The 14,809-nt window shown below is 46.8% G+C and overlaps 2 protein-coding genes across 4 annotated transcripts in view; one reads left to right on the forward strand and one right to left on the reverse strand.

The window, feature by feature from the left end:
- Positions 1-14,809, reverse strand: part of LOC128657077 (gastrula zinc finger protein XlCGF17.1) — a 232,972-nt gene that overhangs the window by 159,352 nt on the left and 58,811 nt on the right. The gene's annotated exons all lie outside the window — the stretch shown is intronic.
- The window catches only part of LOC128657074 (gastrula zinc finger protein XlCGF26.1-like), a 226,567-nt gene that overhangs the window by 47,590 nt on the left and 164,168 nt on the right, over positions 1-14,809 (forward strand). Inside the window, exon 8 of the mRNA XM_053711306.1 lies at positions 1,268-1,375. Within this exon, the coding sequence (XP_053567281.1) occupies positions 1,268-1,375 (108 nt within the window). The remainder of the gene's footprint in view (positions 1-1,267; positions 1,376-14,809) is intronic.

A 14,809-nucleotide genomic window follows, 5' to 3' on the forward strand; every position in this document is an offset into this window, starting at 1 on the left:
CAAAGCTTCCATGCAATAGTTTGCTTTGTGCTCCACTTCAAATACCAGTGCACAATTGCGTGTATTATGTATTGATGAATAAATAGAACATATTCTTCTATGTGAAGAACATAGGAATGTGAAAAATTTATATTTTCGTGTCATGTTAGTGCACTTGAGAATATGGGGTCAGGTTTGTGTGCCAGTAGGGTTCCCACCCCCCGCTTTTACTCCATTAACTTCTATGGAGGAATAGGTTATCGCATGCACAATATCCTGATTTCACCTTTCTATGCTCTTCGGGTTAGTGCGCGAGCTAAGAGCTAAAACAGTTTAGTTTCAACTCCTAATATGAGCACAACCCACGCAAAAAACTTACTTCTAGCGCAGTTAACAAGCGTGAGCGTTAAATTGTGCTCCACTTGTAATCTGACCCTTAGTAAGAAAGACTGCGATCCCCTCTCTAATATTGTATATGTTTGTATAAAATAATCAGGATTTTACTATGTGTGTGAGGGAGATTGTGTTATGTGTGCATGTTTCCAGGGGCTGTTGGAATACTAGAATAGCACAGGTGAGTATGTATATGTATGACGTGCCTCACTTTTAGAGTCCCTATTCCCCCTCAATAAAACACATAGATGAAAACTCACCTGTTATTTGTGGTGATTGTGATATAACTAATGTAGGGCTGAATTCTAAATACAATGAATGCAAAAGACTGAAAACTGCTTCAGCACAAGGGTATGAAATGGCTCAGTGGTGAAAAGGTTAAACTTGATAACTTGCATTATTTCTATTATTGTTACTCTTTTATTAAAGAAATAGAAAATACTTTTGTCTTGAACAAAATAAATCCCTTTATATATCTAATGTCTCTATCATATCACTGTGGTACTCTCTCTCACACAGGCAATACAAGTTAAGATAATTAAATGGGCAATAGTGAGGTTTTAATAACCAATGGAAAATGCTTTTTATTTTCAAAACCTCACAGAACCCTGTAATGCGTCTCATATGGGAATTCTGATTGGTTACAATGAGGCTGTAGTTGTAGCAAGTAAAGTAACTGATTCCCAGCTAATTCCCTTTACTGTATGACACAGGTTGTATTTACTGTTGTGCTGACGTCATTTCATGGGATGTTTCATCCAGATGTGACTGCTACTGATGTAGGCTCAGGTTTAACTTAAATTACACTGTTATTCACATTTGTTTTAAACTAACTTTTAAAAAGATACCATGCAAGGAATGATTTATTTATTTCTATTACTGATATGTTTTTCAGGTGAAAAAGATGCTAAAAGTTTATGTAACACAGAACAAGCAGAAGATCAGGGGCTAGCAAATATGCCAGAAGCTGCAAAGCAGGAAATATGTGACATTATAAGTACAGGTGAGTGTACTAGTGTGACGTGTGTCTGAGGGATACAGGGCACAGGTGAGTGAACATGTGTGATGTGTCTGAGGGATACAGGGCACAGGTGAGTGTACGTGAGTGAAGTGTCTGAGGGATACAGGACACAGGTGAGTGTACGTGTGTGACATGTCTGAGGGATACAGGGCACAGGTGAGTGTACATGTGTGATGTGTCTGAGGGATACAGGGCACAGGTGAGTGTACGTGAGTGAAGTGTCTGAGGGATACAGGGCACAGGTGAGTGTACATGTGTGATGTGTCTGAGGGATACAGGGCACAGGTGAGTGTACGTGTGATGTGTCTGAGGGATACAGGGCACAGGTGAGTGTACGTGTGTGATGTGTCTGAGGGATACAGGGCACAGGTGAGTGTACGTGTGTGATGTGTCTGAGGGATACAGGGCACAGGTGAGTGTACATGTGTGATGTGTCTGAGGGATACAGGGCACAGGTGAGTGTACGTGTGTGATGTGCCTGAGGGATACAGGGCACAGGTGAGTGTACATGTGTGATGTGTCTGAGGGATACAGGGCACAGGTGAGTGTATATGTGTGATGTGTCTGAGGGATACAGGGCACAGGTGAGTGTACATGTGTGATGTGTCTGAGGGATACAGGGCACAGGTGAGTGTACATGTGTGATGTGCCAGAGGGATGTAGGGTACAGGTTAGTGTACGTGTGTGATGTGTCTGAGGCATACAGGGCACAGGTGAGTGTACATGTGTGATGTGCCAGAGGGATACAGGGCACAGGTAAGTGTACACGTGTGATGTGTCTGAGGGATACAGGGCACAGGTGAGTGTACACGTGTGATGTGTCTGAGGGATACAGGGCACAGGTAAGTGTACGTGTGTGATGTGTCTGAGGAATACAGGGCACAGGTGAGTGTACGTGTGTGATATGTCTGAGGGATACAGGGTACAGGTGAGTGTACGTGTGTGATGTGTCTGAGGGATACAGGGTACAGGTGAGTGTACGTGTGTGATATGTCTGAGGGATACAGGGCACAGGTGAGTGTAAGTGTGTGATATGTCTGAGGGATACAGGGTACAGGTGAGTGTATGTGTGTGATGTGTCTGAGGGATACAGGGCACAGGTGAATGTACATGTGTGATGTGTCTGAGGGATACAGGGCACAGGTGAGTGTACATGTGTGATGTGTCTGAGGGATACAGGGCACAGGTGAGTGTACGTGTGTGATATGTCTGAGGGATACAAGGCACAGGTGACTTACGTTTGTGATGTGTCTAAGGGATACAGGGCACAGGTGAGTGTACATGTGTGATGTGTCTGAGGGATACAGGGCACAGGTAAGTGTACGTGTGTGATGTGTCTGAGGGATACAGGGCACAGGTGAGTGTACATGTGTTATTTATCTGAGGGATACAGGGCACAGGTGAGTGTACGTGTGTGATGTGTCTGTGGTATACAGGGTACAGGTGAGTGTACGTGTCTGATGTGTCTGAGGGATACAGGGCACAGGTGAGTGTACATGTGTTATTTATCTGAGGGATACAGGGCACAGGTGAGTGTACGTGTGTGATGTGTCTGTGGGATACAGGGTACAGGTGAGTGTACGTGTGTAATGTGTCTGAGGGATACAGGGTACAGGTGAGTGTACGTGTGTGATGTGTCTGAGGGATACAGGGCACAGGTGAGTGTACCCGTGTGTGATGTGTCTGAGGGATACAGGGCACATGTGAGTGTACATGTGTGATGTTTCTGAGGGATACAGGGTACAGGTGAGTGTACGTGTGTGATGTGTCTGAGGGATACAGGGCATAGGTGAGTGTACATGTGTGATGTGTCTGAGGGATACAGGGCACAGGTGAGTGAACATGTGTGATGTGTCTGAGGGATACAGGGCACAGGTGAGTGTGCATGTGTGATGTGTCTGAGGGATACAGGGCACAGGTGAGTGTACATGTGTGATGTGTCTGAGGGATACAGGGCACAGGTGAGTGTACATGTGTGATGTGCCAGAGGGATGTAGGGTACAGGTTAGTGTACGTGTGTGATGTGTCTGAGGCATACAGGGCACAGGTGAGTGTACATGTGTGATGTGCCAGAGGGATGTAGGGTACAGGTGAGTGTACGTGTGTGATGTGTCTGAGGCATACAGGGCACAGGTGAGTGTACATGTGTGCTGTGTCTGAGGGATACAGGGCACAGGTGAGTGTACGTGTGTGATGTGTCTGAGGAATACAGGGCACAGGTGAGTATACATGTGTGATGTGTCTGAGGGATACAGGGCACAGGTGAGTGTAAGTGTGTGATATGTCTGAGGGATACAGGGTACAGGTGAGTGTATGTGTGTGATGTGTCTGAGGGATACAGGGCACAGGTGAATGTACATGTGTGATGTGTCTGAGGGATACAGGGCACAGGTGAGTGTACATGTGTGATGTGCCTGAGGGATACAGGGCACAGGTGAGTGTACGTGTGTGATGTCCTGAGGAATACAAGGCACAGGTGAGTGTACATGTGTGATGTGTCTGAGGGATACAGGGCACAGGTGAGTGTACATGTGTGATGTGTCTGAGGGATACAGGGCACAGGTGAGTGTACATGTGTGATGTGTCTGAGGGATACAGGGCACAGGTGAGTGTACATGTGTGATGTGTCTGAGGGATACAGGGCACAGGTAAGTGTACATGTGTGATGTGTCTGAGGGATAAAGGGCACAGGTGAGTGTACGTGTGTGATGTGTCTGAGGGATACAGGGCACAGGTGAGTGTACATGTGTTATTTATCTAAGGGATACAGGACACAGGTGAGTGTACGTGTGTGCTGTGTCTGAGGGATACAGGGCACAGGTGAGTGTACGTGTGTGATGTGCCTGAGGGATACAGGGTACAGGTGAGTGTACCTGTGTGATGTGCCTGAGGGATACAGGGCACAGGTGAGTGTACGTGTGTAATGTACACTCACCTGTGCCCTGTATCCCTCAGGACATCACACACGTACACTCACCTGTGCCCTGTATCCCTCAGGCACATCACACATGTACACTCACCTGTACCCTGTATCCCTCAGGCACATCACACACGTACACTCACCTGTGCCCTGTATCCCTCAGACACAGCACACATGTACACTCACCTGTGTCCTGTATCCCTTAGATAAATAACACATGTACACTCACCTGTGCCCTGTATCCCTCAGGACATGTGTGATGTGTCTGAGGGATACAGGGCACAGGTGAGTGTACACGTGTGATGTGTCTGAGGGATACAGAGCACAGGTAAGTGTACGTGTGTGATGTGTCTGAGGGATAAAGGGCACAGGTAAGTGTACGTGTGTGATGTGTCTGAGGGATACAGGGCACAGGTGAGTGTACGTGTGTGATGTGCCTGAGGGATACAGGGTACAGGTGAGTGTACATGTGTGATGTGCCTGAGGGATACAGGGCACAGGTGGTGAGTGTACGTGTGTAATGTACACTCACCTGTGCCCTGTATCCCTCAGGACATCACACACGTACACTCACCTGTGCCCTGTATCCCTCAGGCACATCACACATGTACACTCACCTGTACCCTGTATCCCTCAGGCACATCACACACGTACACTCACCTGTGCCCTGTATCCCTCAGACACAGCACACATGTACACTCACCTGTGTCCTGTATCCCTTAGATAAATAACACATGTACACTCACCTGTGCCCTGTATCCCTCAGGACATGTGTGATGTGTCTGAGGGATACAGGGCACAGATGAGTGTACATGTGTGATGTGTCTGAGGGATACAGGGCACAGGTAAGTGTACGTGTGTGATGTGTCTGAGGGATAAAGGGCACAGGTAAGTGTACGTGTGTGATGTGTCTGAGGGATAAAGGGCACAGGTGAGTGTACGTGTGTGATGTGCCAGAGGGATGTAGGGTACAGGTTAGTGTACGTGTGTGATGTGTCTGAGGGATACAGGGCACAGGTGAGTGTACGTGTGTGATGTGTCTGAGGGATACAGGGCACAGGTGAGTGTACATGTGTGATGTGTCTGAGGGATACAGGGCACAGGTGAGTGTACATATGTGATGTGTCTGAGGGATACAGGGCACAGGTGTGTGTACGTGTGTGATGTGTCTGAGGGATAAAGGGCGCAGGTGACTTGCGTGTGTGATGTGTCTGAGGGATAAAGGGCACAGATAAGTGTACGTGTGTGATGTGTCTGAGGGATACAGGGTACAGGTGAGTGTACGTGTGTGATGTGTCTGAGGGATACAGGGCACAGGTAAGTGTACGTGTGTGATGTGTCTGAGGGATACAGGGTACAGGTGAGTGTACGTGTGTGATGTGTCTGAGGGATACAGGGCACAGGTAAGTGTACGTGTGTGATGTGTCTGAGGGATTAAGGGCACAGGTGAGTGTACGTGTGTGATGTGTCTGAGGGATACAGGGCACAGGTGAGTGTACATGTGTGATGTTTCTGAGGGATACAGGGTACAGGTGAGTGTACGTGTGTGATGTGTCTGAGGGATACAGGGCACAGGTGAGTGTACGTGTGTGATGTGCCTGAGGGATACAGGGTACAGGTGAGTGTACGTGTGTGATGTGCCTGAGGGATACAGGGTACAGGTGAGTGTACGTGTGTGATGTGCCTGAGGGATACAGGGCACAGGTGAGTGTACGTGTGTGATGTCCTGAGGGATACAGGGCACAGGTGAGTGTACGTGTGTGATGTGTCTGAGGGATAAAGGGCACAGGTGAGTGTACGTGTGTGATGTGCCTGAGGGATACAGGGTACAGGTGAGTGTACGTGTGTGATGTGCCTGAGGGATACAGGGCACAGGTGAGTGTACGTGTGTGATGTGTCTGAGGGATATAGGGCACAGGTGACTTACGTTTCTCCAACATAGGTGTGTCTGGTCCACGGCGTCATCCTTACTTGTGGGATATTCTCTTCCCCAACAGGAAATGGCAAAGAGCCCAGCAAAGCTGGTCACATGATCCCTCCTAGGCTCCGCCTACCCCAGTCATTCTCTTTGCCGTTGCACCGGCAACATCTCCACGGAGATGGTTAAGAGTTTTTTGGTGTTTAAATGTAGTTTTTATCCTTCAATCAAGTGTTTGTTATTTTAAAATAGTGCTGGTATGTACTATTTACTCTGAAACAGAAAAGAGATGAAGATTTCTGTTTGTAAGAGGAAGATGATTTTAGCAAACGTTACTAAAATCGATTGCTGTTTCCACACATGACTGTTGAGATGAAGTAACTTCAGTTGGGGGAAACAGTTGGCAGACTTTTCTGCTTGAGGTATGACTGGCCACATTTCTAACAAGACTTTGTAATGCTGGAAGGCTGTCATTTCCCCTATGGGGACCGGTAAGCCATTTTCTTAGATTAAGTAAAAGAATAAAGGGCTTTATAAGGGCTTAAAAAACTGGTAGACATTTTTCTGGGCTAAAACGATTACTTTGCTAAGCATATTTGGCAGATTATAACTCTTAATAGTTATTATAATCTTGGGGATTGTTGTTAAAAAACGGCAGGCACTGTATTGGACACCTTTTTCAGATGGGGGCCTTTTCTAGTCATAGGCAGAGCCTCATTTTCGCGCCACTAATGCGCAGTTGTTTTTGGAAAGCAAGGCATGCAGATGCATGTGTGAGGAGCTAAGAACCACTGAAAAAGCTTATAGAAGGCGTCATTTGGTATCGTATTCCCCTCTGGGCTTGGTTGGGTCTCAGCAAAGCAGATACCTGGGACTGTATAGGGGTTAAATGTAAAAACGGCTCCGGTTCCGTTATTTTAAGGGTTAAAGCTTTCAAATTTGGTGTGCAATACTTTTAAGGCTTTAAGACACTGTGGTGAAATTTTGGTGAATTTTGAACAATTCCTTCATGTTTTTTCACATATTCAGTAATAAAGTGTGTTCTGTTTAAAATTTAAAGTGACAGTAACGGTTTTATTTTAAAACGTTTTTTGTGCTTTGTTGACTAGTTTAAGCCTGCTTAACATGTCTGAACCATCAGATAAGCGATGTTCTATATGTGATGATTGTGACATAGTGTCCAAACAAAGTAGGGACAATGATGCCACAGATAATGATATTGCCCAAGATGATTCCTCAAATGAGGGGAGTAAGCATGGTACTGCATCATCCCCTTCTGTGTCTACACCAGTTTTGCCCACACAAGAGGCCCCTAGTACATCTAGTGCGCCAATACTTATTACCATGCAACAATTAACGGCTGTTATGGATAATTCTATTGCAAACATTTTATCTAAAATGCCTACTTATCAGAGAAAGCGCGATTGCTCTGTTTTAAACACTGAAGAGCAAGAGGACGCTGATGATAACGGTTCTGACATACCCTCACACCAATCTGAAGGGGCCAGGAAAGTTCCTAGAGGTTCCGGTGCCCCCCGATGCTTTTCCTATACCCAAGCGGGTGGCGGACATAGTAAATAAGGAGTGGGAAAGGCCCGGCATACCTTTTGTTCCTCCCCCTATATTTAAGAAATTATTTCCTATAGTCGACCCCAGAAAGGACTTATGGCAGACAGTCCCCAAGGTCGAGGGGGCGGTCTCTACTCTAAACAAACGCACTACTATTCCCATAGAAGATAGTTGTGCTTTCAAAGATCCTATGGATAAAAAATTAGAGGGTTTGCTTAAAAATATGTTTGTTCAGCAAGGTTACCTTCTACAACCAATTTCATGCATTGTTCCTGTCACTACGGCAGCGTGTTTCTGGTTCGAAGAACTAGAAAAGTCGCTCAATAAAGAATCTTCGTATGAGGAGGTTATGGACAGAGTTCAAGCACTTAAATTGGCTAACTCTTTTATTATAGATGCCGCTTTGCAATTAGCTAGATTAGCGGCGAAAAATTCAGGGTTTGCTATCGTGGCGCGCAGAGCGCTTTGGCTAAAGTCTTGGTCAGCGGATGTGTCTTCCAAGACAAAATTGCTTAACATCCCTTTCAAGGGTAAAACACTGTTTGGTCCTGATTTGAAAGAGATTATTTCAGACATCACCGGGGGAAAGGGCCACGCCCTTCCTCAGGATAGGTCTTTTAAGGCTAAAAATAAGCCTAATTTTCGTCCCTTTCGCAGAAACGGACCAGCCTCTAATTCTACATCCTCTAAGCAAGAGGGTAATACTTCTCAACCCAAACCAGCCTGGAGACCGATGCAAGGCTGGAACAAGGGTAAGCAGGCCAAGAAGCCTGCCACTGCTACCAAAACAGCATGAAGGGATGGCCCCCGATCCGGGACCGGATCTGGTGGGGGGCAGACTTTCTCTTTTTGCTCAGGCTTGGGCAAGAGATGTTCAGGATCCTTGGGCACTAGAAATAGTTTCTCAGGGTTATCTCCTGGAATTCAAGGAACTACCCCCAAGGGGAAGGTTCCACAGGTCTCAATTATCTTCAAACCAAATAAAAAGACAGGCATTCTTACATTGTGTAGAAGACCTGTTAAAGATGGGAGTAATTCATCCAGTTCCAATAGGAGAACAAGGGATGGGGTTTTTCTCCAACCTGTTCATAGTTCCCAAAAAAGAGGGAACATTCAGACCAATTTTAGATCTCAAGATCCTAAACAAATTTCTCAGGGTTCCATCGTTCAAAATGGAAACCATTCGAACGATCCTTCCTACCATCCAGGAAGGTCAATTTATGACCACAGTGGATTTAAAGGATGCGTACCTACATATTCCTATCCACAAGGAACATCATCAGTTCCTAAGGTTCGCTTTTCTGGACAAGCATTACCAGTTTGTGGCACTTCCATTCGGATTAGCCACTGCTCCGAGAATTTTCATAAAGGTACTAGGGTCCCTTCTAGCGGTTCTAAGACCAAGGGGCATTGCAGTAGTACCGTACTTGGACGACATCCTGATTCAAGCGTCGTCTCTGTCAAAAGCAAAGGCTCATACGGACATCGTCCTAGCCTTTCTCAGATCTCACGGATGGAAAGTGAACATAGAAAAAAGTTCTCTGTCCCCGTCAACAAGAGTTCCCTTCTTGGGAACAATAATAGATTCCTTAGAAATGAGGATTTTTCTGACAGAGGTCAGAAAATCAAAACTTCTAAGCTCTTGTCAAGTACTTCATTCTGTTCTTCGTCCTTCCATAGTGCAGTGCATGGAAGTAATAGGATTGATGGTTGCAGCAATGGACATAGTTCCTTTTGCACAAATTCATCTAAGACCATTACAACTGTGCATGCTCAGACAGTGGAATGGGGATTATACAGACTTGTCTCCGACGATTCAAGTAGATCAAAGGACCAGAGATTCACTCCGTTGGTGGCTGATCCTGGACAACCTGTCACAGGGAATGAGCTTCCGCAGACCAGAGTGGGTCATTGTCACGACCGACGCCAGTCTGGTGGGCTGGGGCGCGGTCTGGGAACCCCTGAAAGCTCAGGGTCTATGGTCTCGGGAAGAATCTCTTCTCCCGATAAACATTCTGGAACTGAGAGCGATAGTCAATGCTCTCAAAGCTTGGCCTCATCTGGCAAAGGCCAAATTCATAAGGTTTCAATCAGACAACATGACGACTGTTGCATATATCAACCATCAGGGGGGAACAAGGAGTTCCCTGGCGATGGAGGAAGTGACCAAGATAATTCAATGGGCGGAGGATCACTCCTGCCACTTGTCTGCAATCCACATCCCAGGAGTGGAAAATTGGGAAGCAGATTTTCTGAGTCGTCAGACATTCCATCCGGGGGAGTGGGAACTCCATCCGGAAATCTTTGCCCAAATAACTCAATTATGGGGCATTCCAGACATGGATCTGATGGCCTCTCGTCAGAACTTCAAGGTTCCTTGTTACGGGTCCAGATCCAGGGATCCCAAGGCGACTCTAGTAGATGCACTAGTAGCACCTTGGACCTTCAACCTAGCTTATGTATTCCCACCGTTTCCTCTCATTCCCAGGCTGGTAGCCAGGATCAATCAGGAGAGGGCTTCGGTGATCTTGATAGCTCCTGCGTGGCCACGCAGGACTTGGTATGCAGACCTGGTGAATATGTCATCGGCTCCACCATGGAAGCTACCTTTGAGACAGGACCTTCTTGTTCAAGGTCCATTCGAACATCCGAATCTGGTTTCCCTCCAACTGACTGCTTGGAGATTGAACGCTTGATTTTATCAAAGCGTGGGTTTTCAGATTCTGTAATAGATACTCTGATTCAGGCTAGAAAGCCTGTAACTAGAAAAATTTACCATAAAATATGGAAAAAATATATCTGTTGGATTCCCATGGAACAAGATAAAAATTTCCTAAGATTCTATCCTTTCTACAAGAAGGTTTGGAGAAAGGATTATCTGCAAGTTCTCTGAAGGGACAGATCTCTGCTTTATCTGTTTTACTTCACAAAAGGCTGGCAGCTGTGCCAGACGTTCAAGCGTTTGTTCAGGCTCTGGTTAGAATCAAGCCTGTTTACAGACCTTTGACTCCTCCCTGGAGTCTTAATCTAGTTCTTTCAGTTCTTCAAGGGGTTCCGTTTGAACCCTTACATTCCGTAGATATTAAGTTATTATCTTGGAAAGTTTTGTTTTTGGTTGCAATTTCTTCTGCTAGAAGAGTTTCTGAGTTATCTGCTCTGCAGTGTTCTCCGCCCTATCTGGTGTTCCATGCAGATAAGGTGGTTTTGCGTACTAAGCCTGGTTTTCTTCCGAAAGTTGTTTCCAACAAGAATATTAACCAGGAGATAGTTGTACCTTCTTTGTGTCCGAATCCAGTTTCAAAGAAGGAACGTTTGTTACACAATTTGGACGTAGTCCGTGCTCTAAAATTCTATTTAGAGGCCACTAAAGATTTCAGACAAACATCTTCTTTGTTTGTTGTTTATTCTGGTAAAAGGAGAGGTCAAAAAGCAACTTCTACCTCTCTTTCTTTTTGGCTTAAAAGCATTATCCGATTGGCTTATGAGACTGCTGGACGGCAGCCTCCTGAAAGAATCACAGCTCATTCCACTAGGGCTGTGGCTTCCACATGGGCCTTCAAGAACGAGGCTTCTGTTGACCAGATATGTAAGGCAGCGACTTGGTCTTCACTGCACACTTTTGCCAAATTTTACAAATTTGATACTTTTGCTTCTTCGGAGGCTATTTTTGGGAGAAAGGTTTTGCAAGCCGTGGTGCCTTCCATTTAGGTGACCTGATTTGCTCCCTCCCTTCATCCGTGTCCTAAAGCTTTGGTATTGGTTGCCACAAGTAAGGATGACGCCGTGGACCGGACACACCTATGTTGGAGAAAACAGAATTTATGCTTACCTGATAAATTACTTTCTCCAACGGTGTGTCCGGTCCACGGCCCGCCCTGGTTTTTTTAATCAGGTCTGATTAATTATTTTTTCTAACTACAGTCACCATGGTATCATATGGTTTCTCCTATGCATATTTCCTCCTGTACGTCGGTCGAATGACTGGGGTAGGCGGAGCCTAGGAGGGATCATTTGACCAGCTTTGCTGGGCTCTTTGCCATTTCCTGTTGGGGAAGAGAATATCCCACAAGTAAGGATGACGCCGTGGACCGGACACACCGTTGGAGAAAGTAATTTATCAGGTAAGCATAAATTCTGTTTTTGTGATGTGTCTGAGGGATACAGGGTACAGGTGAGTGTACGTGTGTGATGTGCCTGAGGGATACAGGGCACAGGTGAGTGTACATGTGTTATTTATCTGAGGGATACAGGGCACAGGTGAGTGTACGTGTGTGATGTGTCTGTGGTATACAGGGTACAGGTGAGTGTACGTGTCTGATGTGTCTGAGGGATACAGGGCACAGGTGAGTGTACATGTGTTATTTATCTGAGGGATACAGGGCACAGGTGAGTGTACGTGTGTGATGTGTCTGTGGGATACAGGGCACAGGTAAGTGTACGTGTGTGATGTGTCTGAGGGATACAGGGCACAGGTGAGTGTACGTGTGTGATGTGTCTGAGGGATACAGGGCACATGTGAGTGTACATGTGTGATGTGCCTGAGGGATACAGGGTACAGGTGAGTGTACGTGTGTGATGTGTCTGAGGGATACAGGGCACAGGTGAGTGTACATGTGTGATGTTTCTGAGGGATACAGGGTACAGGTGAGTGTACGTGTGTGATGTGTCTGAGGGATACAGGGCACAGGTGAGTGTAGATGTGTGATGTTTCTGAGGGATACAGGGTACAGGTGAGTGTACGTGTGTGATGTGTCTGAGGGATACAGGGCACAGGTGAGTGTACATGTGTTATTTATCTAAGGGATACAGGACACAGGTGAGTGTACGTGTGTGCTGTGTCTGAGGGATACAGGGTACAGGTGAGTGTACGTGTGTGATGTGCCTGAGGGATACAGGGCACAGGTGAGTGTAGATGTGTGATGTGTCTGAGAGATACAGGGCACATGTGAGTGTACATGTGTGATGTGTCTGAGGGATACAGGGCACAGGTGAGTGTACGTGTGTGATGTGCCTGAGGGATACAGGGTACAGGTGAGTGTACATGTGTGATGTGCCTGAGGGATACAGGGCACAGGTGAGTGTATGTGTGTGATGTGTCTGAGAGATACAGGGCACAGGTGAGTGTACGTGTGTGATGTGCCTGAGGGATACAGGGTACAGGTGAGTGTATGTGTGTGATGTGTCTGAGAGATACAGGGCACAGGTGAGTGTAGGTGTGTGATATGCCTGAGGGATACAGGGTACAGGTGAGTGTATGTGTGTGATGTGTCTGAGAGATACAGGGCACAGGTGTGTGTATGTGTGTGATGTGTCTGAGGGATACAGGGCACATGTGAGTGTACATGTGTGATGTGTCTGAGGGATACAGGGCACAGGTGACTTACGTGTGTGATGTGTCTGAGGGATACAGGGCACAAGTGAGTGTACGTGTGTGATGTGCCTGAGGGATACAGGGCACAGGTGAGTGTACATGTGATTTGTCTGAGGGATACAGGGCACAGGTGAGTGTAGATGTGTGATGTCCTGAGGGATACAGGGCACAGGTGAGTGTACATGTGTGATGTGTCTGAGGGATACAGGGCACAGGTGAGTGTACATGTGTGATGTGTCTGAGGGATACAGGGCACAGGTTAGTGTACATGTGTGATGTGTCTGAGGGATAAGGGGCACAGGTGAGTGTACGTGTGTGATGTGTCTGAGGGATACACGGCACAGGTGAGTGTACGTGTGTGATGTGTCTGAGGGATACAAGGCACAGGTGAGTGTACTAGTGTGATGTGCCTGAGAGATATAGGGCACAGGTGAGTGTACGTGTGTGAGGGGGACAGGGCACAGGTGAGTGTACATGTGTGATGTGCACAGGTGAGTGTACATGTGATTTGTCTGAGGGATACAGGGCACAGGTGAGTGTAGATGTGTGATGTCCTGAGGGATACAGGGTACAGGTAAGTGTATGTGTGTAATGTGTTTGAGGGATACAGGGCACAGCTGAGTGTACGTGTGTGATGTGCCTGAGGGATACAGGGCACAGGTGAGTGTACATGTGTGATGTGTCTGAGGGATACAGGGCGCAGTTGAGTGTACATGTGTGATGTGTCTGAGGGATACAGGGCACAGGCGAATGTAGATGTGTGATGTCCTGAGGGATACAGGGCACAGGTGAGTGTACATGTGTGATGTGTCTGAGGGATACAGGATACAGGTGAGTGTACTAGTGTGATGTGCCTGAGAGATATAGGGCATAGGTGAGTGTACGTGTGTGATGTGTGTGAGGGGGACAGGGCACAGGTGAGTGTATATGTGAGATGTGCCTGAGAGCTACAGGGCACAGGTGAGTCTACATGTGTGATGTGTGTGAGGGATACAGGGCACAGGTGAGTGTACATGTGTGATGTGCCTGAGGGATACAGGGCACAGGTGAGTGTACATGTGTGATGTGCCTGAGAGATATAGGGCACAGGTGAGTGTACGTGGGTGATGTGTCTGAGGGATACAGGGCACAGGAAAGTGTACGTGTGTGATGTGTCTGAGGGATACAGGGCACAGGTAAGTGTACATGTGTTATGTGTCTGAGGGATATAGGGCACAGGAGAGTGTACATGTGTGATGTGCCTGAGGGATACAGGGCACAGGTGAGTGTACATGTGTGATGTGCCTGAGAGATATAGGGCACAGGTGAGTGTACGTGTGTGATGTGCATTAAGGATACAGGGCACAGGTGAGTGTACATGTGTGATGTGTCTGAGGGATACAGGGCACAGGTGAGTGTACGTGTCTGATGTGTCTGAGGGATACAGGGCACAGGTGAGTGTACATGTGTGATGTGTCTGAGGGATACAGGGCACAGGTGAGTGTACGTGTGTAATGTGTCTGAGGGATACAGGGTACAGGTGAGTGTACGTATGTGATGTGTCTGAGAGATACAGGGCACAGGTGAGTGTACGTGTGTGATGTGCCTGAGGGATACAGGGTACAGGTGAGTGTATGTGTGTGATGTGTCTGAGAGATA

Source organism: Bombina bombina, chromosome 4, assembly GCF_027579735.1.
Source record: "Bombina bombina isolate aBomBom1 chromosome 4, aBomBom1.pri, whole genome shotgun sequence".
NCBI lineage: Eukaryota > Metazoa > Chordata > Amphibia > Anura > Bombinatoridae > Bombina > Bombina bombina.